The sequence below is a fragment of the Trichechus manatus genome, unplaced genomic scaffold, assembly GCF_000243295.1.
Source record: "Trichechus manatus latirostris isolate Lorelei unplaced genomic scaffold, TriManLat1.0 scaffold00025, whole genome shotgun sequence".
NCBI lineage: Eukaryota > Metazoa > Chordata > Mammalia > Sirenia > Trichechidae > Trichechus > Trichechus manatus.
The window spans coordinates 4,474,602-4,498,337 of NW_004443961.1; the positions used below are offsets into that span (position 1 = coordinate 4,474,602).

Sequence of the window (23,736 nt, forward strand, 5' to 3'; positions counted from 1 at the left end):
CTGGAATTCCCATTCTCCTCAATGTTGTCCTTAATTTGCTATGATCCAGACAGTTGAATGCCTTAGCATAGTCAGTAAAACACAGGTAAACATCTTTCTGGTATTCTGTGCTTTCAGCCAGGATCCATCTGACATCAGCAATGATATTCCTGGATCCACATCCTCTTCTAAATCCAGCTTGAATTTCTGGCAGTTCCCTATCGATATACTGCTGCCACTGCTTTTGAATGATCTTCAGCAAAATTTTGCTTGCATGTGATATTAATGATATTATTCGATAATTTTCGCATTTGATTGGATCACCTTTCTTGGGACTAGGCATAAATATGGATTTCTTCCAGTTGGTTGGCCTGTCAGCTGTCTTCCAAATTTTTTGGCATAGACGAGTGAGCACTTCCATGCTGTGTCCGTTTGTTGAAACATCTCAGTTGGTACTCTGTCAATTCCCAGAGCCTTGTTTTTCGTCAGTGCCTTCAGTGCAGCTTTGACTTCTTCCTTCAGTACCTTCGGTTCCCAGTCATATGTTACCTCCTGAAATGATTGAACGTCGAACAGTTGTTTTTGGTATAGTGACTTTGTGTATTCCTTCCATCTTCTTTTGATGCTTCCTGCATCATTTAATATTTTCCCTGTAGAATCCTTCATTATTGCAACTCGAGGCTTGAATTTTTTCTTCAATTCTTTCAGCTTGAGAAAGCTGAGCGTGTTCTTTCCTTTTGGTTTTCTATCTCGAGGTCTTTTGCACATGTTGTCATAATACTTTGTCTTCTGAAGCCGCCCTTTGAAATCTTCTGTTCAGCTCTTTGACTTCATCGTTTTTTTCCTTTTGCTTTAGCTGCTTGACATTCAAGAGCAAGTTTCAGAGTCTGTTCTGACATCCGTTTAGGTCTTTTCTTTCCTTCCTGTCTTTTTAATGACCTCTTGCTTTCTTCATGTATGATGCCCTTGATGTCATTCCACAACTCATCAGGTCTTCGGTCATTAGTGTTCAGCACATCAAATCTATTATTGAGATGGTCTTTAAGTTCAGGTGGGATATATTCAAGGTCGTACTTTGGCTCTTGTGGACTTATTCTAATTTTCTTCAGTTTCAGGTTGAACTTGCATAGGAGTAATTGATGGCCTTCTTCTGACTGATGATATTAAGCTTTTCCATTGTCTTTGTCTTAGTCATCTAGTGCTGCTTCAACAAAAATACCACAAGTGGATGGCTTTTAACAAGAGAAATTTGTTCTCTCATAGTCCAGTAGGCTACAAGTCCAAATGCAGGGCATCAGCTCCAGAAGAAGGCTTTCTCTCTCTCTCGGCTCTGGAGGAAAGTCCTTGTGATGCATCAGTCTTCCCTTGGTCTCGGAGCATCTCAGCACAGGAACTTCAGGTCCAAATGATGCACTCTGCTCCCGGCACTGCTTTCTTGGTGGTGTGAGGTTCCCATGTGTCTCTGCTTGCTTCTCTCTTTTATATCTCAAAAGAGATTGGCTTAAGACACTATCCAATCTTGTAAACCTCATCAGTATAACCTCATTACAGTGATAGAATTTACAACACATAAGGAGATCACATATAACCTCATCATAGTGATAAGAGTTTACAACACATAAGGAAATCGCATCATATTACACAGTCATACAATACTGGGAAACATGACTCAGCCAAGTTGACGGATATTTTTGGGGGACACAGTTCAGTGTATGACAGTCTCTTTCCACAGATGTAGTCGATTTGATTCCTGTGTATTCCATCTGGCGAGGTCCATGGGTATAGTCTCTGTTTTATGTTGTTGAAAAAACAACAAGAAGAAGTCGTTGGTCTTGCAAAATTCTATCATGCGATCTCCAGCATTGTATCTATCACCAAGGCTATATTTTCCAACTACTGATTCTTCTTCATTGTTTCCAACTTTTGCGTTCCAATCACCAATAATTATCAATGCATCTTGATTGCATGTTTGATCAATTTCAGACTGCAGAAGCTGGTAAAAATCTTCAATTTCTTCATCTTTGGCCTTAGTGGTTGGTGTGTACATTTGAATAATAGTCATATTAACTGGTCTTCCTTGTAGACGTATGGGTATTACCGTATCACTGACAGCTTTGTACTTCAGGATAGATCTTGAAATGTTCTTTTTGACAATGAGTGCAACGCCATTACTGTTAAAGTTGTCATTCCTGGCATAGTAGACCACATGGTTGTCTGATTCAAAGTGACCAATACCAGTCCATTTCAGCTCACTGATGCCTAGGATATTGATGTTTGTGTTCCATTTCATTTTTGATGATTTCCAATTTTCCTAGCTTCATACTTTGTACATTCCACGTTCCAATTATTAATGGATGTTTACAGCTATTTCTTTACATTTTGAGTCATGCCACATCAGCAAATGAAGGTCTCGAAAGTTTCACTTGTTCCGTGTCATTAAGGTTGACTCTACTTTGAGGAGGCATCTCTTCCCCAGTCGTCTTTTGAGTGTCTTGCAATCTGAGGGGGTCATCTTCTGGCTCTATATCAGACAATGTACTGCGGCTTTTCATAACGTTTTCATGGGCTAATTCTTTTCAGAAGTAGACCGCCAGGTCCTTATTCCTAGTTTGTCTTAGTCTGGAAGCTCAGCTGAAACCTGTCCACCATGGGTGATCCTCCTGGTGTTTGAATACTGGTGACATAGCTTCCAGCATCATGGCAACACGCAAGCCCCTGCAGTACAACAAACTGACATGCGTGGGGTACCACAGGCATAGAGGCTAGTATTTACAGCACATATTTTTGGGAAACATAGTTCAATCCATAACACTGTCCAATCCCTGCAAGAGTTTACGCACCTCATTTGCATAGTAAACTGTCCAATCCCTGCAAGGTGTGTAAGGACCCTGGCAGTGCAGTGGTTAAAGTGCTAACCAAAGGTTGAACCCATCAGCTGCTCTGTGGGAGGAAGAAGATGTGGCAGTCTGCTTCCCTAAAGATTACAGCCTAGGAAACATACTATGGGGCAGTTCTACTCTGTCCTGTAGGGTCGCATGAGTTGGAATGGACTCAATGGCAATGAGTTTGGTTTTGGTTTTGGTAGCGTGTGTAAAATAGACCAATCAGAGGGCAGGCCACAGCCCAACCAATTATCTTTGGCAGCATTATAAACCCAAGGCCAGAAAGGCCATATATATGAGGAACCCATTGTACTGCACTCCACTAGCCATACATTTTTGTCTTAAATTGAAGAAGCAAAAACATGAATCTAGATGAGTATGAATAATGAGGAATTGTGTTTAGATATCCCCAACAGCTTTAACAATAGATTTTGTACTTTTTTCAAGCCTTTCTCGGAACTTTTTAGGTTTAGCAGATGAGTGTGAGGGATTATGGAAGTGAACACAACCTTTTTGTCTTCTATGATGACATTATGGGCAAAGAAACAGAAGGAAATTTTTTCCGTATTATAGATTTTCCAATCATAATTTTTTTTTCCTCATTAGTTTGTGTGAATTTGAGCTAATTATCACATGAAGTCCAGCAGGCTTTCACAGTGAAAGTCTATTTCTATGCAGTGTTTCAGCAATTTTTTGCCTCTCTTAACATAAATGCTAGAATTATCAGCCAAACCTCAGGATTAAAATTGGTGAGAGAATGCCTTTTTGAGCACATTTCTTTTTAAACAATAAGTGTGTTTTTATGGGAAATCCTTTTGATTTAAACCTGTAGGGCTTGAAATAACATACCTCTTTGACTGGGTTTGCATATAAGCAATACTTAGCATAAATGCAGGATAGGGGAGTCCTGGAGCCCTGGTGGCATAGTGGTGGAGAGCTACGGCTGCTAACCAAAAGATCAGCAGTTCAAATCCACTAGCCACTCCTTGGAAATCCTATGGGGCAGTTCTGCTCTGTCCTATTGGGTTACTATGAGTCGGAATCGACTCAGTGATAGTGAGTTTGGGTTTTTGGTTTAGGGGAGCCCTGAGTAGGCAGCAGTTCAAAGAAAATATTTATTTATTAAGATGTTTTAGGTTGTATGAAGAGTTGAAATCTGGAGAAGTACATCAGTTTGGATTTGGTTTGGCTGCATATAACAGAAAATCCAAATAGCAGTGAATTTATGTTTCTCTCAATTAAAAGAAGCCTGAAACTAGGTTGTACTGGACTTGGTGGCTCCATAATTGTCAGGAAATTGGTATCTTGCTATCTTTCTCTTCTTTCATCCTTTGCATTGACCTCCATCTTCATGGTTGCAAGAGGACCATTGTAGCTCCAACCATCGTGTCATCATTCTAGGTGGCCTGAAGGAGGAAGGGGCAAGAAAAAACTGTGCACTTCATAGCTAATTCAGCAAGGAGTGGAACTGCTGCATCATAGGGTAGATGTATGAATAGCTGTGTAAAAAACCACTAAACAGTTTTGAAAAATGGTTTTATAATTTTACATTCCCACCAGCAATGAGAATTCCAGTTGCTCTGCAGTTTCTCTGACATTTGATGTTCTCAGTCCTTTTAGTTTTTTGCCATTTTAATGGATATGTGATGGTATCTTTTGGTTTTAATCTGTATCTCCCTGGTGATTAGTGCTATTCAGCATTTTTTCATGTGCTTTTTGGTAGTTTGTATATCTTCTTTTACTAACTCTGTTAAGTGTTTTGAGCATTTTTAAAACTATTGAATTATAAAAATTTTTTCTGTTTCCTAAATACAAATTCTTTGACAGGCATATTTTCTTCCAGTCTTGCCTATTCATATTCTTAAAAGAGTCTTTTGATGCGCAGAAGTTTTTAATTTTGATAATACCCAATTTATCAATTATGTCTTTTACTTCGTGTTGTGTCTAAGCCATCATTACTACTCCAGGGCCGTGAAAATCTTCCATGTTTTCTTGTAAAGTTTTATAGTTTTAGCTTTTATGTTTAGATTTATGAACCATTCCAAGTAATTTTTGTGGATAGTGTGAGGTAGGGGTCAAAGTTAGTTTTTTTCTACACAGATGTCTGCTTTTCACAGCCTCTGTAGTTTTGCCTTTTCTTAAACAGTTTTGCCTTACTGATTTTTTAATGTTTTATTTTTGTTAATTCCTGAGAGATGAGTATTACAGTTTCTAACTATAATAGTGGACTTGTCTATTTCTCCCTTTACAGTTTTTGCTTCATGTAATTTGAAACTATTATTACATGCATATCCATTTAAGAAGTCTGTATATCTTTTCTTTTATAATTAGTGCTTTCATGTTCTGTTTAAGAGATGTCATGAGGATATTCTCCATTTTTTTCTGGAAGGTTTATTATACTGCCTTATTATACTTATTAGTTGATTATCCTTCTCAAATTAATATTTGTGTATGGTTTGAAGTAAAGGTCATGGTTTTTTTCCCCCATATGACTGGCCAGTTGGACCAGCAACATTTATTACAAAGACCAACATTTCTCCACTGAGATGCAGTAGCACTGTGTGTTGTAAATCAGGTGATATTACGTGAGGATGTCTTTTCTGGACTCTTCGGTTTCATTGGCTTATTTGTCCGTTTTTGTGCCAATACCAACCTGACTTAATTATTCCAACTTTATAGTAAGTCTTGATGTCTGGTAGTGTAAGTCTTCTAACTTTACTGTCCAGGATTGTTCTGGTTTTTGTAAGTCCTTTGCTCTCCGTATAGATTTTACGTTCTTCTGGCAGTCCATGGTATATTCAATATTCTTCACCAACACCATAATTCATATGCATCATAAGTCAAATGTATAGTCACCCTTTTCAGAACGAAGAAGTTTGCTTTTATTCCTAGTAGGCTGAGAGTTTTTATCATGAACCATTGTTGAATTTTATTAGAAGCAGTATCTGCATCTATTGAAATGATCAAACATTGTTTTTTCTTTTTCACTTATTCTAATCATGTGGTGAATTACATTGTCTGATTTTTGAATGTTAATCTAGCTTCATTCCTAGGGTAAACTCACTTGGTTGAGAGTTACTCTTTTAAAATATACTGAATTTGATTTGTTAGTGTTAAAATAAACTGAATTAGTTTTTTTCCCACATATGTTTGTGAGAGATACTCACCTGTAATTTTCTTTGCTTGTCATGTCTTTATTGAGTTTTGAAAATCACGTTTATGCTCTTCTCAACATGGAGAAGTGTTTTCTCTTTTCTGTTTACCAAAAGAGTTTGTGTCGGTTTGGTGTTATTTTTTCCTTGTATGTTTGGAAAAATTTACCAGTGAAGTCATTGGCATTGAATTTTTTTGTGTAAAAGTTTTAAATTATGTATTCAATTTATTTATTAAATATAGAATTATTCAAATTTTACAATTTGTCTTTTGCCAGTTTTGGCAAGTTGTGTTTTTTAAGAAACTTGTTCATTTCTTCAGCATTTTCAAATTTATTAGACAATGTCCCTGATATTCTTGTATCTTTTTAGTATTGTCAACTCTGGTAGTGATGGCTACTTTTTCATTTCTGATATTGGTAATTTGTGTTTTCTCTTTATCGGTCTTTCTAGTAGGTTTTAAATTTTATTCATGCTTTAAGAGAACCCAACTTTTGACTTTATTTTTCTCTATTTTTTGTTCTTTTTCACTGATTTCTGCTCTTCAGTATGTTTTGCTCTATGCTCCTGAGCTTAATTTGTTGTTCTTTTCCTAGCTTCTTGAAGTGAAAGTTTATGAAATAATTTTGTTCAGCCTTTCTTCTTTTCTCACATATAAATTTAAGGACTATAAATTTCCTAGTAAATACTTCCACTGCATTTCACTCATATTTTCATTATCATTGAATTCAAAGTATTTTCTAACTTTTTCTTTGTACCAAGGGTTGTTTAAAAGTATATTGCTTAATTTCCAAAAATGTGGAGATTTTTAAAATATTTTTCTGTTACGTATTGTGTTTTAGTTTAATCCCACTGTGGTCAGAGAACATAAGGGGTAATAAGTACATGTTGTGGTACTTTTATCAGTGGTCATATTTTCTGTAAGAGACTTTTAATTTAAGTGTCGTTGGCAAGTTTCTATCAGTTCAAATACTGAACTCCCTACTTTTCAATGCATGCATGGGTTTTTTTGGTTGAATTATTAAGAAAAGCATGAATATACAGAATATTCAGTATCATCAAATATCATATAAGTCATATTTTGCAATTTAATGTACTTTTTAATTAGAAGAATTCTCATCAAACTGTTAAGAGTGCTGATTCAGAGAGTAAAAAGAGTGGATAGTGATAATACTGATTTTCACATCTTTAATTCTCATCCATGTTGTTATTTCTTCATTATTTTTAAGAATTATATAATAATGCTCTATACAATAACCAACAATATGGGTCTTACATAGATGAAATGATTGCTTGCCCCATTGTTTATACTTTGAATATAAATCATATTCTGTGTGATTTCATTCCTCTAGTATTTGTTGAGAATTGCATATGGTCTGCTTTCAAAAATATTCTACCTGCATTTGAAAACGGTGTGTGATCTTCAGTTGTTGGATGTTCTCTTCTGATTGCCTGTATTTTTCAGTGAAATATAGGAAGTAGAGAGTAAGGATGGGAGTGGCACTTTTGGTGATTATGGAGAAAGGAGAAGGTATGAGATGGTTGTCTGGGAGACTGGGAGAGTAAATGGCCTAAGGAAATATAAAACAACTGGTGAGCTGTACTAAGGGACCGTTTGAGATTAGTATTTGTGAATTTCAAGGAGGAGCAATCTGTATGCTTGTATGTTTTCATCAGCCACAGTCATACGCATAGATTGATGCTCTGAGCAGGTGGAATTAAATTGAACTCTTTTAGAGTTTTCTCTTTACCTTTGGTGTTGTGTCCCTCTACTTGAATGTGTGTCTACTTGAATATGAACCCAGGCATCTTTAACACCAATACAATTTTTTCATTCTCTGTTTTCTCTTTCGTCATCCATCCAGAACTTCTCTTAGAGTTGTGCATATATATATATTAATTCTCTTTTTGTGATCTAAGATACTGGAAGTTTGTCTTTTCAGTTATATTATTCAGCCCCTTCATTGAATTGTCATTGTGTTTTATTTTGTGAACTTTTCTCATTTTCTGTTCCTTTTTCATAATTATCTAGTGATATTTTATATTTTTCAAAGTATTCTTAAATCTCTCTGAGGATACTAAGTAGAATTTTTTTTTAAACTCTCTCTTCCCTGCATTTTCTCTCCTTCTTCTGTGGTCAGTTGTTCTCTTGTTCATTTTCATTCTCCTTTTCGTCTCTCTTCTCACCTTCTCCCAAATATGATGAACCTTGATTGTTTTACATATTTATGATTTTTGTGTGTGTGTGTACAGAAAACTGCTTTTATACTTGTTAAGTTAAGGAGAGTCTACTCATTTGCTCTGCTCTAGTTTCTTTGTCGTTCCAATCCCATCTTCTTTTGATTTTCCAGGAATTCCTTCACATTTCTGATCTACTGATGGCATTTTTGTTTATTTTTCAGAGCGGTCATGGACTTATTCATATATACTTTCTATTTTATTCCTTCCCATCTTTTTGGCTGTTGTTGTCACCTATTTTACTTCTACATCTGTTATAAATCCCACCATACATTATTATCATGAACAATTTAAGCAGTCAGTTATCTTTTAAGTAATTTAAGAGAAGAAAGAATAGTCTAATTAACCACATATTTATTATTTGTAGAACTCTTCATTCCTTTCTGTAAATTTGAATTTTCATCTGTTGTCATTTCCTTTTAATCCAAAGAACTTACTTTAGAATTTCTTGTAGTATGAGTTTGCTGGTGATGCATTCTCTCAGCGTCCATTTATCTGAAAATATCTTTATTTTGCCTTATTTTTTGAAGGTTATTTTTGTGGACTCTGGAATTTTAGGTTGATAGTCCCCTCCAGCCCCCAGTAACACTTTGGTCTTTTGGCCTCCATTGTTTCTGAGGAAAATCACTTAGTTGTATTTACCTTGGCTCTCCTGTATGTGCATAGACACTTTTAAGATTTTCTCTTTATCTTTTATTTTTCAGCAGTTTGACTGTGATGTGACTACGTTTGGATTTGTACTGATTGGGGTTAGATGAACTTCTTGGATTGGTGGTTTGATGTTTTTAATCAAATTTGGAAAAATCTTAGCAAGTATTTTTCCCAGTATTTCTTCTGCCCTGTTCACATGTGTTAGACTGCTTGATATCGTAGTGTTTTCATAGGTCTCCTATATTGTCAGGCGTTATATTCGTCTTTTACTGTAGATTCTTTTGCTTATGTATCATAGTAAGCAAATTCTTTAAAATAACAAATTTCAACATTTGGGGCTGCCATGGGCCATTTTTATTGTTTGGGCCATTTTTTTCTTTTAACTTTGGATCGTATTTTTCTTTTCATGTTTAATGAGTTTTTCTAGACTATTGGACATTGTGTATGACAAAATGTAGAGACTCTGGATGCTGTGAGTTTTAATCTTTCTCTAAAGTGTTGAGTTTTGTTCCAGTAGCCAATTACATTACTGGCAGATCACCTTGCTGCTATGGAGGCTTGGTTTTAGTCTTTGGTAGGACAAATCTATTTCAGTTTTACCCTTAGTCTTGTTATGTGGCTTTTAATCCTCACTCTGGCTTTTCCAGGGTTTCGGTGGAAAGCCTGAAGTATTTAAAAGTTCGCTCTGGCTTGATGAATTTCAAACTCTGACTCTCTAGCACCAGGCACTTGTTGAAAGCTCTTTCCAACTATTTCAGACTCCCAGCTATTGCCTCCTCCTAGGCTTCTTGGAGTTTTATCCCTTGCATGAGAGTTCAAGAGTCAGCCAGCAATTTGAGGGGAGTTCGTTTGCAGATTTTGGCCCATCCTCCATTGTTGTTGTCTTGTTAGTTACCGTCCAGTTGGTTCTAAATCATGTCAACCTTACGTATGTTGTTGCTGTTAGGTGCCACTGAGTCAATTCAGACTCATAGCGACCCTATGTACAACAGAATGAAACACTGTCCGGTCCTGCCCCATCCGCAAAATTATTGTTATGCTTGAGCCCATTGTTGCATCGCCTGTGTCAGTCCATCTCATTGAAAGTTTTCTTCTTTTTCACTGACCCTCTACCTTACCAAGCATGATGTCCTTCTCCAGGGACTGATCCCTCGACAGTATGTGAGACGTAGTCTCACCATCCTTGCTTCTCAGGAGCATTCTGGTTGTACTTTTTCCAAGACAGATTTCTTCATTCCTTTGGCAGTCCATGGTATATTCGGTATTCTTCGTCAGCAGCACAATTCAAAGACACCAGTTCTTCTTTGGTCTTCCTTATTCATCATCCAGCTTTAGCTTGCATATAAGGTGATTGAAAACACCATAGCTTGGGTCAGGCGCACCTTAGTCTTCAAGGTGACATCTTTGCTTTTTAACACTTTAAGGAGGTCTTTTGCAGCAGATTTGCCCAGTGCAATGAGTCTTTTGATTTCTTGACTGCAGATTCCATGGGTGTTGATTGTGGATCCAAGTACAGTGAAATCCTGGACAACTTCATTCTTTTCTCCCTTTATCATGATGTTGCTTATTGGTCCAGTTGTGAGGATTTTTGTTTTCTTTATGTTGAGGGATAATCCATACAGAAGACTGTGGTCTATGATCTTCATCAGTAAGTGCTTCAAGTTCTCTTCACTTTCAGCAAGCAAGGTTGTGTCATCTGCATAATGCAGGTTGTTAATGAGTCTTCCTCCAACTCTGATGCCCTGTTCTTTATTGCCCAGTCCTGTGCCATCTTCATCATCATTGGTGTGTTTGAGTCCATTGTTACGGCTGCTGTGTCAATCCATCCCTCATGGCTCCCCTGTTTTTCCCCTGAGATTTCTACTCTCAGTTTCTCGTTCTTCTAGCAGCTCCAGCATTCAGACTCTGATTCTTCTACCCAGTAAGGCTACAGCTTTTTACAGGAGCTCTGTTCTCTCCTTTTGCCCCTGCCTGTGCGCTGTACAGACTGTGTAGTTCCCTTGGGAAAAGCCAGATAAATGTGGACCTCACTCAGTATGGTTCCCTTCTCCCATCAGATCCCCTCCAGTTTCTGTCTGCTTCTGTTCTCTAGCAAATGCCTTTAAGTAGTACTTTTAAAATATGTTTTCCAGACTTGATCATTGTTGTTGACAGGAACATTACTCTAGTGTAAGCTACTCTGTTATTACAGGAATTCCATATTTAAAAATAATTTTAAGTTATTTTTAAATTATTATTTTAAAAATTATTATTATTATTTACCATTTCACTAGAGTTTGGGGCAGAAAGGGTGTGCTCATGACTGTTCCAAACTTCTTAGTAAGGTAGTCAAACCAGTCTTGTTTTGTGACCCAATCCCAAGAGTTTTATACTCACCAAATGCCTTTAGTTATACTGTATTAAATTATATGGTGATTTTATAAATGTAGCATTCATTCATTAAATATTTGCTGAGCATCTGTGTTTCAGGACTTTTCTAGGTGCTGAGAATAGATTTTGGACAAGGCAGATGAGGTCCTTTTTAGAATTATAGACTCCGGAAGCCTATAATTTAGTGATAGAAGGAGCACGTAGAAGGGATGTTCCATGAGGTTGGAGAGGTAAACAGCAGCTATGTAATGTAGGACTCATAGAATTTTATTTGAAGTGCAGTGGGAAAGCCATTAGAAGATTTTCAGAATACGATTTGCATTCCATTTGAGAAATATGACTGTGACTCCTATGTGGAGGTTAGGCTGTTGGGAGGCAAAGTAGACTTAGAGAGAATAGTTAGGAGGACATCACACTAGTTCAGGAGAGAGATGATGGCTGCTACTACCTATGGTGGTAGAGGTGGCAATGAAAAGTGAATGTAAATCTGTTTTGGAAGTAAAACTGTCCATGTGTGTTGATGGGTTGGATGTAGGAGTGCAAGAAAGGGAAGAATCAAGGTTGACCAAATTGTTTATTCTCTCTAAGTATGAATATGTTTGTTAAGACCTCTCTTCTGTTCATATTCTTCCTTTCCTGCTCAGTGGGAAAACAGTTCAAAGCACTTTTTTCCCAATAACTTTTATGAGAAAAGTACATTTAAAAATTATGAGTAGTCTTTAGAGCAGGGCATAATATAAAATTCTTTTGCATTTCACTTCACCTGTATCTAGGCTTATCAAAGTAGAATATGAGTAGCTTGAGGAGAAACATAGTACATCTACTTACAATCTCAAAATTTGGTACATTAAAAAAAAAGGAGACCAAAATGGATATATTTCGGAGTAGAATTCAAAATTACATAAATATAAAGGTAAAACATAACACTTCCATTATATTTTGTGCTCTGGGCTGCTGCTTCAGACTGTTCCACTGCCATTTGAGGCATATCTGTGGAAAAGTTTAGAAGCACTGACCTATGTGAACCTGCCAATCCAGCCAAACTTGTCTCCACTTTGTTCCAGGAACGTGCTGTGTGCATTACTCTTTTCATGTTTTCATGCTTTTCTCCCTGCCAGTAAGGTCCTCTGTTTTCTTCACTTGCCTAGATTCTGTTTTTCTTTTCAGGACCAGTCTGTGCCTTAATTTTTCTGGGACACTTTTAAAACATTTATTTTTAGTAATCATGATCATTCTCTCCTTGTCATTTTTGTAGCACTTAATTATTCTATTATTTGGTGCTTAGGTTATGCACTGATTGGACTGAAAATCCTAGATTTTTAAGAGTCGAGAGAAACATCTGAGATTTTATTCATTGATTTCATTTTAGAAGTGAGGAAGATGAGATTCATTGTCAGATAACTAGTTTGCAGTGGGAAGGATTAGAAGTTATTTTAGGTCACTTGATTCCTGGGTTTAGTAATTTTTCTACCTGACTACATTACTTCTTCATGAGTATTTATTGATCTGAAAGGTTTTATCTCAGAGTTATATAGTGTATGAATAAAATTAAAAAAGATTAACTTTTAAAATTTCATATTTGTGGTATTTTATTTTGTTTTTAAAATGTTGGTGAAGCACAAATTGATTAAAACTAATTATAGCATTTATTTACTCATCATTTATTCAACAAATTTAATAATCACCACAGGTTGATTAAAATTCATTACAGCCTTTATTTACTCTTCTTTTATCCAGTAACATCCACGTGTTAGGCACTGTTCTAGGCACTAGGCATACAGCAGTGAGTAAGACATACAGGCTCCCACCTTCAAGACACTTTCATTCTAGTGGTACAAGACAATTGATGAGCAAAATAATAATCTATTCCGTGGTGGAAAAAACCAGAACAGTGATTACTGCTTGGGTGGTAGGGCAGGGATTGATGGAGAAGGGGCAGGAGGGAACTTTCTGGGATGATGACAGTGTTCTAAATCTTGGTAGGCTATATGCAGGTATATGCATTTGTCTATACCCATTGAATAGTACACTTAAGATTTGTGCATTTCATTGTATGTACAGTGAAAAACAATTTGTAAAAACAGAATAAATACAATTTATATATTATAAAGAGCAATTAGTGAACACCTGTGAAACTGCCAACCATCCCAAGAACTAGAACATTACAGTAACTTCATGTGTTTTCCCCTAGTCATCGCATTGTCTTTCCTGCAGAGCTAAACATTGTACTGGATTTTGGGTTTACCATTTCTTTGCATTTGCTTTTTTTTTGAACATGTGTGTATCCCTAAACAATATACTGTTCAGCTTTGCTTGCTTTTGACATTTGTAAAAATGGCATACAGCTTACAGGAGCCCTCATGGTGCAGTGGTTAAGCACTTGGCTGCTAACTGACAGGTTGGCAGTTTGAACCCACCAGCCACTCCCTGGGAGAAAGATGTGGCAGAGTAGAGCTTTGAAAACCCTGTGGGACAGTTCTGTCCTGTCCTACAGCATTGCTCTGAGTTGGAATCAAATCGACGGCAGTGGGTTTGGTTTTGGTTTTTTTGGATACAGCTTACAGTCTTCTGCAACTTGCTGTTTTCACAACATTGTTTTCTAAGATTTACACATGTTTCATAAAGCTATAGTTTCATTTATTTCCACAACTGAGGAATATATTCTGCAGTGTGAATGTGGCACAATTGTTTATCCATTCTCCTAGTAATCTGGATTGTTTGCAGTTTTTCGCTCTTAGAAACTGAAGTGCAATGAATATTCTTGTAATATGTCTCTTGGTGCACATGTGCATGTGTTTCTGTAAGATTTGTAACTAGAAGTAGAACTGCTGAACTGAAGAGCAGCGATTCTCTAAATGTGGTCTCTGGCAGCCGCTTGTGGATCTTCAAAACCCATTCAAGGGGTTAATGAAGTTAAAACAATTTTCATAATAATTCTGAGATGCTAAATGCCTTTTTGACTATGTTGACTTGTGTACAGATGGTGCAAAAGTGATAGCGCATGAAACTACTGGCACCTTAGCACAGATCAAGGCAGTGGCACTGAACTACAGTCATAACCATTGTATTCTTTCTTGCCATACACTCGCAGGAAAAACATACCACCTTAAGTCGCTCAAAGGTATCTTGATGTTATTGTTGTTAGGTGTCATTGAGTTGCTTCTGACTCATAGTGACCCTATGTACAACAGATGAAACACTGCCCGGTTCTGCACCATGCTCACAATCATTATCCCTGAGCCCATTGTTGGCAGCCACTGTGTCAATCTTCTTGTTGAGGGTCTTCCTCTTTTTTCACCGACCCTCTATTTTACCAAGCATGATGTCATTCTCCAGGAACTGGTACCTCCTGATAACATGTCCAGAATATGTGAGACGAAGTCTCACCATCCTCACTTCCAAGGAGCACTCTGGCTGTACTTCTTCCAAGACAGACTTGTTCGTTCTTCTGGTAGTGCATGGTATATTCAGTATTCTTTGCTAACACCATAATTCAAAGGCATCAATTCTTTCGTCTTCCTTATACATTGTCCAGCTTTCGCATGCATATGAGGGGACTGAAAATACCATTGCTTGGGTCTGGTGCCCCATAGTCCTCAAAGTGACGTCTTTGCCTTTTAACACTTTAGAGAGGTCTTTTGCGGCAGGTTTGCCCAGTGCAATGCATCTTGTGATTTCTTGACTGCTGCCTCCATGGGCGTTGATTGAGGATCCAAGTAAAATGAAGTCCTTGACAACTTTAATCTTTTCTCCATTTATGTTGATGTTGCTTATTGGTCCAGTTGTGAGGGTTTTTATTTTCTTTATGTTGAGGTGTAATCCATACTGAAGGCTGTGGTCTTTGATCTTCATCAGTAAGTGCTTTGAGTCTGCTTCACTTTTAGCAAGCAAGGTTGTGTCATCTGCATATCGCAGGTTGTTAATGAATCTTCCTGCAATCCTGATGCCGAGTTCTTCATATAGTTCAGCTTCTCAGATTATTTGTTCATCATACAGATTAAATAAGTGTGGTGAATCTTGGTGAGCCAGTGAAAATTATTAACTTTATTAAATCTTGACCTGTGAATACACTTCTTCGTAATATTTGAGTGATGAAATGGCAGATACACGTAAGCACTTCTGCATACTGAAGTATGATGGTTGTCAGAAGGAAAAACACTTACATGGTTGTTTGAATTGGGAGCTGACTAGCTGCTCTTTTCATGGGAGCATGACTTTTACTTGGAAAAACTATTGACTGGTGAGCTATAGTTATTCAGAAGTATTTGATAAACACTGTTATTGAAAATGAAGTAAGGTTGTCATTATAAGGAAAACCACTGGTGTATTTTGTTGCCAGTCATAAGATTTGAGCCTACAGGTGAAAATTAGGGTTTTGAAAAACTTGTATATATGTATATATGTGTATATTTGTACACATACACACACATACACTTTCTTTCTGTATATATTACGTACACTTTCTCTCTTTCTGGATATATTACAAATATCTACAACCAGTTTGTGGCTTGTCTTTTTATTTTCTTTATATCTTTTGATGAGTGGCAATTTTTAATTTTAATGCAATTGAATATATTCATTTTTTCTTCTCTGCTTAGTGTTTCTTGTGTCTTGTTGAAGAAATGCTTTTCTACTCCAAGGTCAGAAAGATACTATCATATATTTCCTTAAAATAAATTTTTGAAGTTATACCTGTCATAATCAAATCTTTAATCTATCTGAAATAGATTTTTATATGTAATGTATGAACCCTGGTGGTGTAGTGGTTAAGTGCTACAGCTGCTAACCAAAAGGTCAGCAGTTCAGATCCACCAGGCACTCCTTGGAAACTCTATGGGGCAGTTCTACTCTGTCCTGTAGGGTCACTCTGAGTTGGAATCGACTCGATGGCAATGGGTGGGGCTATGAAGTAAGGATCCAGTTTCATTTTTTTTTCCTTTATAGGTGGTCATTGTCCCAGCAGCATTTATTTAAGAGTCACTTCTTTCCCTAGTGATCTGTCATGTTCTCTCTGGCATATAACAAGTTGTCATATACACGTTGGTCTGTTTCTGCCCTCTCTTCTGTTCCATTGCTGAACTTTATTCCTGTGTATACATTGTTCACTGACATAGCTTTATAATCATTTTCATATGTGATAGGACAAATTCCTCCTTCTCCTACCTTCCTTGTACTCCTCCCTGTTTCTCTTTCCCCATCTTGTCCTCTTTCCTCCTCTTCCCCCCCAGCCCCCCGGCTTCCCGTCTTTCTGCCTTCTCCCTATCCTTCTCTTCCTCCTTCCCCTTATTCTTCTTCCCCTGTTCTTCTGTGACTGCTTTCTGAACTTTGGCCTTAGATATACATTCTAGAATCATCTTGTCAGGTTCTCTGGAAAAACCTGTTGGGATTTTGATTAAAATTACATTGAATCTACAGATTTATATAGGAAGAATTTATACCTTTAAAATAGTTAGACTTTTTTTTTTTTTGAGCATGGGATATCTTTCCACTTATTTAGGTCTTATTTAATGTTTTCCAATAAATTTTTGTATAATTTTCTGCATATAAGTCTTGTACATCTTTTGTTTGGTTTATCTCTAGGTGTCTTACAGTTTTTGTTGCTATTGTATATAGTGTCTTTTACAATTCACCATCATTATTTTTAAATTTTCTGTTTTTTGCTACAGTAAATAGAATTGTAGCTGATGCTTTTCTATCAATCTTGTAGCTAGCTACCACGATAAGCTCTTTTATTTATAATTATCTGTAGATGCTTTTGGTTTTTATGTAGATAATCACCAATGCATTTTCTAAAACACTGGATTAATTTTTGTGCAGCAGAATTGTAGCTGATGCTTTTATATCAATCTTGTCGCTAGCTACCACGATAAGCTCTTTTATTTATAACTGTGTGTAGATGCTTTTGATTTTTATGTAGATAATCACCAATGCATTTTCTAAAACACTGGATTAATTTTTGTGCAGCATACATTTATTGAGTGCTTATGGAGATTTCAAGTGGGTGCATGTAAGTTTAAGGTGAAGTGATCCCCATTTAACATCCTTTCTGTTCTAGACACCTAGTTGCATCATATTAAAATATAAAAAGGGAGAACAAAAAAATTATAGCCTAGATTAAAAATAGAACAACCTGAACATATCCAGGGACTATAAATGCAAAATGAGTGGGGCTAACAGTGCCTTCGGCTCGCTGGCTTCCCTATGTGGAAGCCGTCACTGGAGACCAGGAGTTTAGGTCTTGTGGTGTTCCACTGATCAGAGCCAGGTCCAGGGTATTACTTTTTCCTGTCAGCCCTCACTTCCCTGTCAGTAGGCTGTCAAGAGAGGAACCTCCTCATGGGGAATCGGGTGGAGAGGAGGAGTGTGCTGTCACAGTATGGGGAGAGCAATTAGGGTCACGTAACAATGTATATATAAATTTTAGTATGGGAGACTAACTTGAAATGTTAACTTCATTTAAACTACAACAATAAAAAAGGAAAAAGAATTGACTCGTGGCAACAAAAAAAATAAAAATAAAAAAGAGAGAGGAACTTCCTGCTAAATGCTGCCTGGTGCCATAGCTTTGGATAAGCTGCAGGCTTAGGAAGACAAGATGGCACAGATTTTGAGCATCAGTATGGAGCCAAGCATCTGCTTTGTGACTGGGTCTACAACATGTCTGATACCTCCTCGGGGCAGAAATTTTAATATGCTGTTGTGAGATCTGTATGGTTAGCCAGGTAGGCTAGGCTGAGGCAACCACACACTGATCGATAAGGAGGGGTGACCACAGAGTGTGTGCATGTATGTGTGGCGGGGCAGGTGGAATTGGGCAGGAATGGTGAAGTGAGCCTGCAAACCAAATTCCAGAACACATGAAGACATCTAATGCTAAGAAAGATAGCAAAATTAAAAACTGGAATGTGAATTTACTCCAGATAAAATTACAACTTTTAAGTAAACCTTTAATCGAAGTGTAACATATATACAGGAAACCGCATTAATCATAAGTGTACAGATGGATGAGTTTTCACAAAGATAGTACACTTGTGTGCACTTAACAATTTTTTACTTCTCTGCATGAATATTGTGCTTCAATAAAAATGTAGAACAAGAAATTACAAAACAAAATAGACAAGAATGGAACAAGAATAGGGTATACAAATGAGCCCATTTGAAAACTTAGGAGCTTCAAAACTTAGTTGTTGCAGTTAAAAAAAAAAAAAACGACCTCAATGGGATAAACTCCAGCTTGGTTATAGTTAGAGACTTAGTGAACTTAAAGATGGTATCAAGGAATTCACCCATAAAGCAGCAGTGAGAGACAGAAATAAAACAAGGAAGAGCAGGTAAGGGTTGTGGAAGTGAGCTTGAGAGGCTTCCATGCTCAATTAATGGGAGTTCCGCTAGAAATCAGAGGGAGTGGAAAAGAAGCAATATTTGAATGCGTAGTACCTGAGAATTTCTTAGAATTGAAAAAAAGGACACGAACCTTCAGATTGAAAGCATATAGTAAATTCTGGCCAAGATAAAAGTAAATCTACACCAAGACCATTACAATAAAATTATTGGACATTGGTAATAAAGTACAAAATCTTAAACTATTAGGAGGAAAAAAAGGACACGTGGACTGACAGCAGACTTCATATTAGCATCAGTAGATGCCAGAAACAATGCAGTAACATCTTCAAAGTGCTACGGAAAAGAACTGCAAACAGAATTTTATACCCATCATTTGAGAGTTTGGGAAAAATACTTTTTCAGACGAAGACTAAGAGTTAAAAACCCAGAGTCTCACTGAAAGATCTACCAAAGGGTATATTTCAACAGAAAAAGTGAGTCCAGAAGGAAGGCCTAGGGTCTAACAACAGTGGTGAGCACAAACTAATAAAATTCCAGCAAATTTGCTCTTTAATACTAAGAATTCATTTTCATAGACTTTCTATAACTGAGTAACAGAGGCAGTGTAATAGATTATAAGAAATATTTTTTAAAAAACAATTATGTACTTTTGAACAAACTAAAATTCTTTTAAATTTGCATATCCAATTGCAGATGAACTTCTAAAATCTTGCAGTTTTATATTTGTTAAAACAATGGCTAGGTTTTCTTTTTTAACTCAAAATCCCATAGATATTATTTGAATAACTAAGGATTGACATAGCAATGATTGTGAGGATGGCGCAGGACTGGGCAATATTTCGTTCTGTTGTACATAGGGTGGAAACCAGCTCGTAACAACAATAAGGATTAACTTTAGTATTTTGTCTTATAGAATAAGGTCCTTATACTTGGATATAGAATGAAGTTCCAAGTTGTACTTCACTTACTCTGTAGTCATTTTACCTTCCCTTAATCTCTCTGCTGAGAGCAGTACTTGGCACACAGTAAATGCTATCTGCATATGTGTTATGATGTTCATTCTTTCCCTTCACGTAGTTCTGCTCACGGTTTAAATGATTACATCTGTCAGGAGCATTGTTAAATTTTCATCTCTATTTATGAAGTCTTTCAAATACCAGTCTCATCCTTTGGCTGCCAGCTAGATTCTGTTGAAAGTGTCCTATTGTGATTTCTAGATGATCATCTAAAAAGCAGTAGCCCTTATTCTCTTCACCTTCCAATGTCAAGGGGCATCTCCTTCTTACTCCCTTATTTCTGTTAATAGTATTACAGATCCCCTAGGTTGAAATCCCATACCATCTTTCACTCCCGTGACCTCCGCATATTCAGTTAGTCGCCAGATTGCATCAAGTCTTGCTTTTGTGTTACCTGTTGTCATCTAGCTGCTGCCGCTTCTGTTGAGGATCTTATTGCTGCCTGGACTATTTCAGTAGCTTTCTAAATGTTCATCGCCTCACTTTTCTAAATCATCATTGCCTGTAGGATAAAGTTTAAATTCTTTGGTTGGACATTCAAGCCTTCTTTAATTTTGTACTGTATTAGGTAAGGTTGCATTCAATTGCAGGGAGCAAAATGTCTGGTGGTAGATTATTACCGACATTGATTCAGCTGCTTAAGAAGAAAGTTTGGTTTCCTCTCGGCCTATCCTTCATGGTTGTCTCTTGATTTTAAGGTGATTTCCTGACCCCAGATTCATGCTCATGTTCAGGTAGGAAGAAGGTGAAGGGGAAAAAGGATACATGCCAGCTAAATCCATCTCTTCTTAAGGTGCAGTCCTGGAAGAAGTACCCATCAGCTTGCTCTGAAATCTCATTTGCTGAAACTGGTTCAGATGGCTGTCCATCTACAGGAAAGTATAGTTTTTTTGTTGGGCACGTTGCTTTCCCAACAAAATTAGGGTTCTGTATCAAGGAGGAAAGGCGAATATGCATACTGGGTAGGCAGCTAACAGCTTGGCAAAGTATCCTTCTTTAATCTTTTGCTCGATGGTACAATGTTTCAGATACTTCACTTCAGCCCAACAAATTACTGAACATATGTTGTACCTTCTGTCTTTGTATTCTTCAGCACAGTTCCACTCTCCTGGATTGTCCTTCCTTCTCCATCCATCCAAACCCAATCTGTGTTCAAGATTAGTTTTAAATCTGATCTCCTCAAATAAAGTTCATCATGTCCTCCCAGCTTGAAATTTTATTTTACAATAAGCAATTGCTAGAGTAATTCATTTGTTGAGTAATCATGTTGCTTTATGATGTCTCCTCTTTTGTCTGTAAATGATTTTATTTGTTGGGTTTATTAGTGTTTTATATATCTATAGTGGAGTCCCTCAGGTTGTAAACTTGAGTTTTATGATCCTTGTCCATAGAAAACTTTAATCTGTCTATGATGTCTTATACTGTATTTTGTATGTAGTAAGTATAAATATACAATATTTGTTCAGTTAATGGGTTCGACACAGTTGCTGCCGTCAAGACTTCTTTGTATGAAAGACACCTTATCAATATCACTTTCATTTGTAACTTTATTGTTTTCGTCTTACAGGCCAATGTTCTGAAAAAGATTCTGCATGGGAATGGCTTGCCTTACAGTGACAGACATGGAAGGAGCATCTGCATCTCCTGTACATCAGAATGGTGACATTCCTGGCACTGCAAATACTGTGAAGCAGACAGAGCCAGTCCTTCAGGTGTATCTTTACCATTCCCTTGGGAAAGCTGAAGAAGATTACCTGAGGTTTCCAACTGGGGAGTATGTTGCTGAAGAAATTTGTGTTGCTGCTTCTAAAGCTTGTGGTAAGTATTGAAAAAAAAACAATATTTTTCTTCTTATTAATACATCATTGCTTTAATTATACCACTCTAATAAAACGTATAATGGATTATTCTTATTTTTGATCCTCGTGTGACTGAGAGGTGTGCTTTCCCAAGTGTAAAGAATGAGATCATCATTTGGGTAGAATTTAAAGTGAATTTGCTTTGGGCTAGGTATCAAAACAAATTTAACCCCATAAATGTTTTCTGAGCAGTAAGGTAACCAAAGAATCTTCTTAGTGGATATCTCATGGCATAAGATAATTTTAAAGCTAGATCCTGAGAACAGCATTAAAGCAAAATACAAATATCTTGAAATATGTATGCATTTGATTTAAATTCTTGATTAAATATCGTAGTTGATACTGACAGCTTTTGAAAATCCTATCTGTGTTTCCTTATATGTACTTTTCTCTTATTTGGTGCATGTTGAAATCATTTTTATTCTTTTTTTTTTAATTGTGCTTTAAGTGAAAGTTTACAGTTCAAGTCAGTTTCTCATACAAACATTTGTACACGCATTGCTATGTGACCCTAGCTGCTCTCCGTTTAATGTGATGGCACGCTCCTCTTTTCTACCCCAGATTTCCTGTGTCCATTCAGCCAGCTCCTGTCCCTTTTTGCCTTCTCATCTCACCTCCAGACAAGAGCTATCCATTTAGTCTTCTGTATCTACTTGAGCTAAGAAGCACTCTCTTCACGAGTATCATTTTACGTCCCATAGTCCAGTCTAATCTTTGTCTGAAGAATTGGCTCTGGGAATGGTTTCAGTTCTGGGCCAACAGAGAGTCCAGAGGCGATGCTTTCCGGGGTCCCGCCAGTCTCAGTCAGACCATTAAGTCTGGTGTTTTTACTACAGTTTGAGTTCTGCACCCCACTTTTCTCCTGCTCTGTCAGGGACTCTCTGTTGTGTTCCCTGTCAGGACGGTCATTGGTGGTAGCCAAGCACCATCTAGTTATTCTGGTCTCAGGCTGATGGAGTCTCTGGTTTATGTGGTTCATGTGGCCCTTTCTGTCTCTTGGGGCAATATTTTCCTTGTATCTTTGGTGTTCTTCATTCTTCTTTGCTCCAGGTGGGTTGGGACCAATTGATGTAGCTTGGATGGCCGCTTGCTCGCTTTGAAAACCCCAGATGCCACTCACCAAAGTGAGATGCAGAACATTTTCTTAATAAACTTTGTTATGCCAGTTGACCTAGATGTCCCCTGAAACCAAGGTCCCAGATGCCCACCCCTGCTACTCTGTCCCTTGAAATGTTTGGTTGTACTCAGGAAACGTCTTAGCTTTTGGTTTAGTCCATTTGTGCTGACTTTCCTTGTATTGTGTGTTGTCCTTCCTTCCACCTAAGATAATTCTTATCTACTGTCTAGTTGGTGAATACCCCTTTCCCTCCCTCCCCACCCTCTTAACCGTCAAAGAATGTTTTCTTCTATGTATAAACATTTCTTGAGTTCTTATAATAGTGGTCTCGTACAGTATTTGTCTTTTGGCAGCTGACTAATTTCACTTAGCATAATGCCTTCCAGATTCATCCAATGTATGAGATGTTTCACAGATTCATCGCTGTTCCTTATCATTGCATAGTATTCCATTGTGTGAATATACTGTAATTTGTTTGTCCGTTCATCCGTTGATGGGCATCTGGGTTGTTTCCATCTTTTTGCTATTGTAAACAGTGCTGCAGTGAACATGGGTGTGCATGTATCTATTTGTGTGATGGCTCTTATTTATTGGGATATATTTCAAGGAGTGGGATTGCTAGATCATATGGTACTTCTATTTCTAGCTTTTTAAGGAAGCTCCAAATCGATTAGAAATCATTTTTTATTCTTGAGATGGGATTATATTACCTCACTATAGCCTGTCCAAAACTGTGGACCATGGAACTCTTTCTGTGGAGCTGACACATTTTACTGGGCCACTGAGATCACTGTAGTACCTGTTACCATGGTACCTGACTTTTTCAATTGTGCTTTTAATAGAAAGATTAGTTGATATCTGTTTTTACTTTGTTTTTTTTTAAGAATAGTAGTATGATTTTAGTCCTAGAGATAACTTTCTTACAGATAGTATTTATAAGAATAACATTAATTTATCCTGTTTTATTGAACAAAGTAGATGAGGTTAGCTGGTTAGTATAGGTCAGAATAACTATTAAATGAAGTTGGAGGAAATGATTTTTGCATTTCCAATTTTGAAACAGGACATGAAAATACAACAAAACTCACTTAACACTGATTGCAAGATGACCAGTTTAAGTTAGTAAAT

General features: G+C 37.1%; 1 protein-coding gene across 1 annotated transcript in view; it reads left to right on the forward strand.

Moving 5' to 3' along the window:
* The window catches only part of JAK2 (Janus kinase 2), a 100,686-nt gene that overhangs the window by 22,237 nt on the left and 54,713 nt on the right, over nucleotides 1–23,736 (forward strand). The window contains exon 3 of the mRNA XM_023728563.1: nucleotides 21,200–21,450. Coding sequence (XP_023584331.1) covers nucleotides 21,225–21,450 — 226 coding nt within the window. The 5' untranslated portion in view covers nucleotides 21,200–21,224. The remainder of the gene's footprint in view (nucleotides 1–21,199; nucleotides 21,451–23,736) is intronic.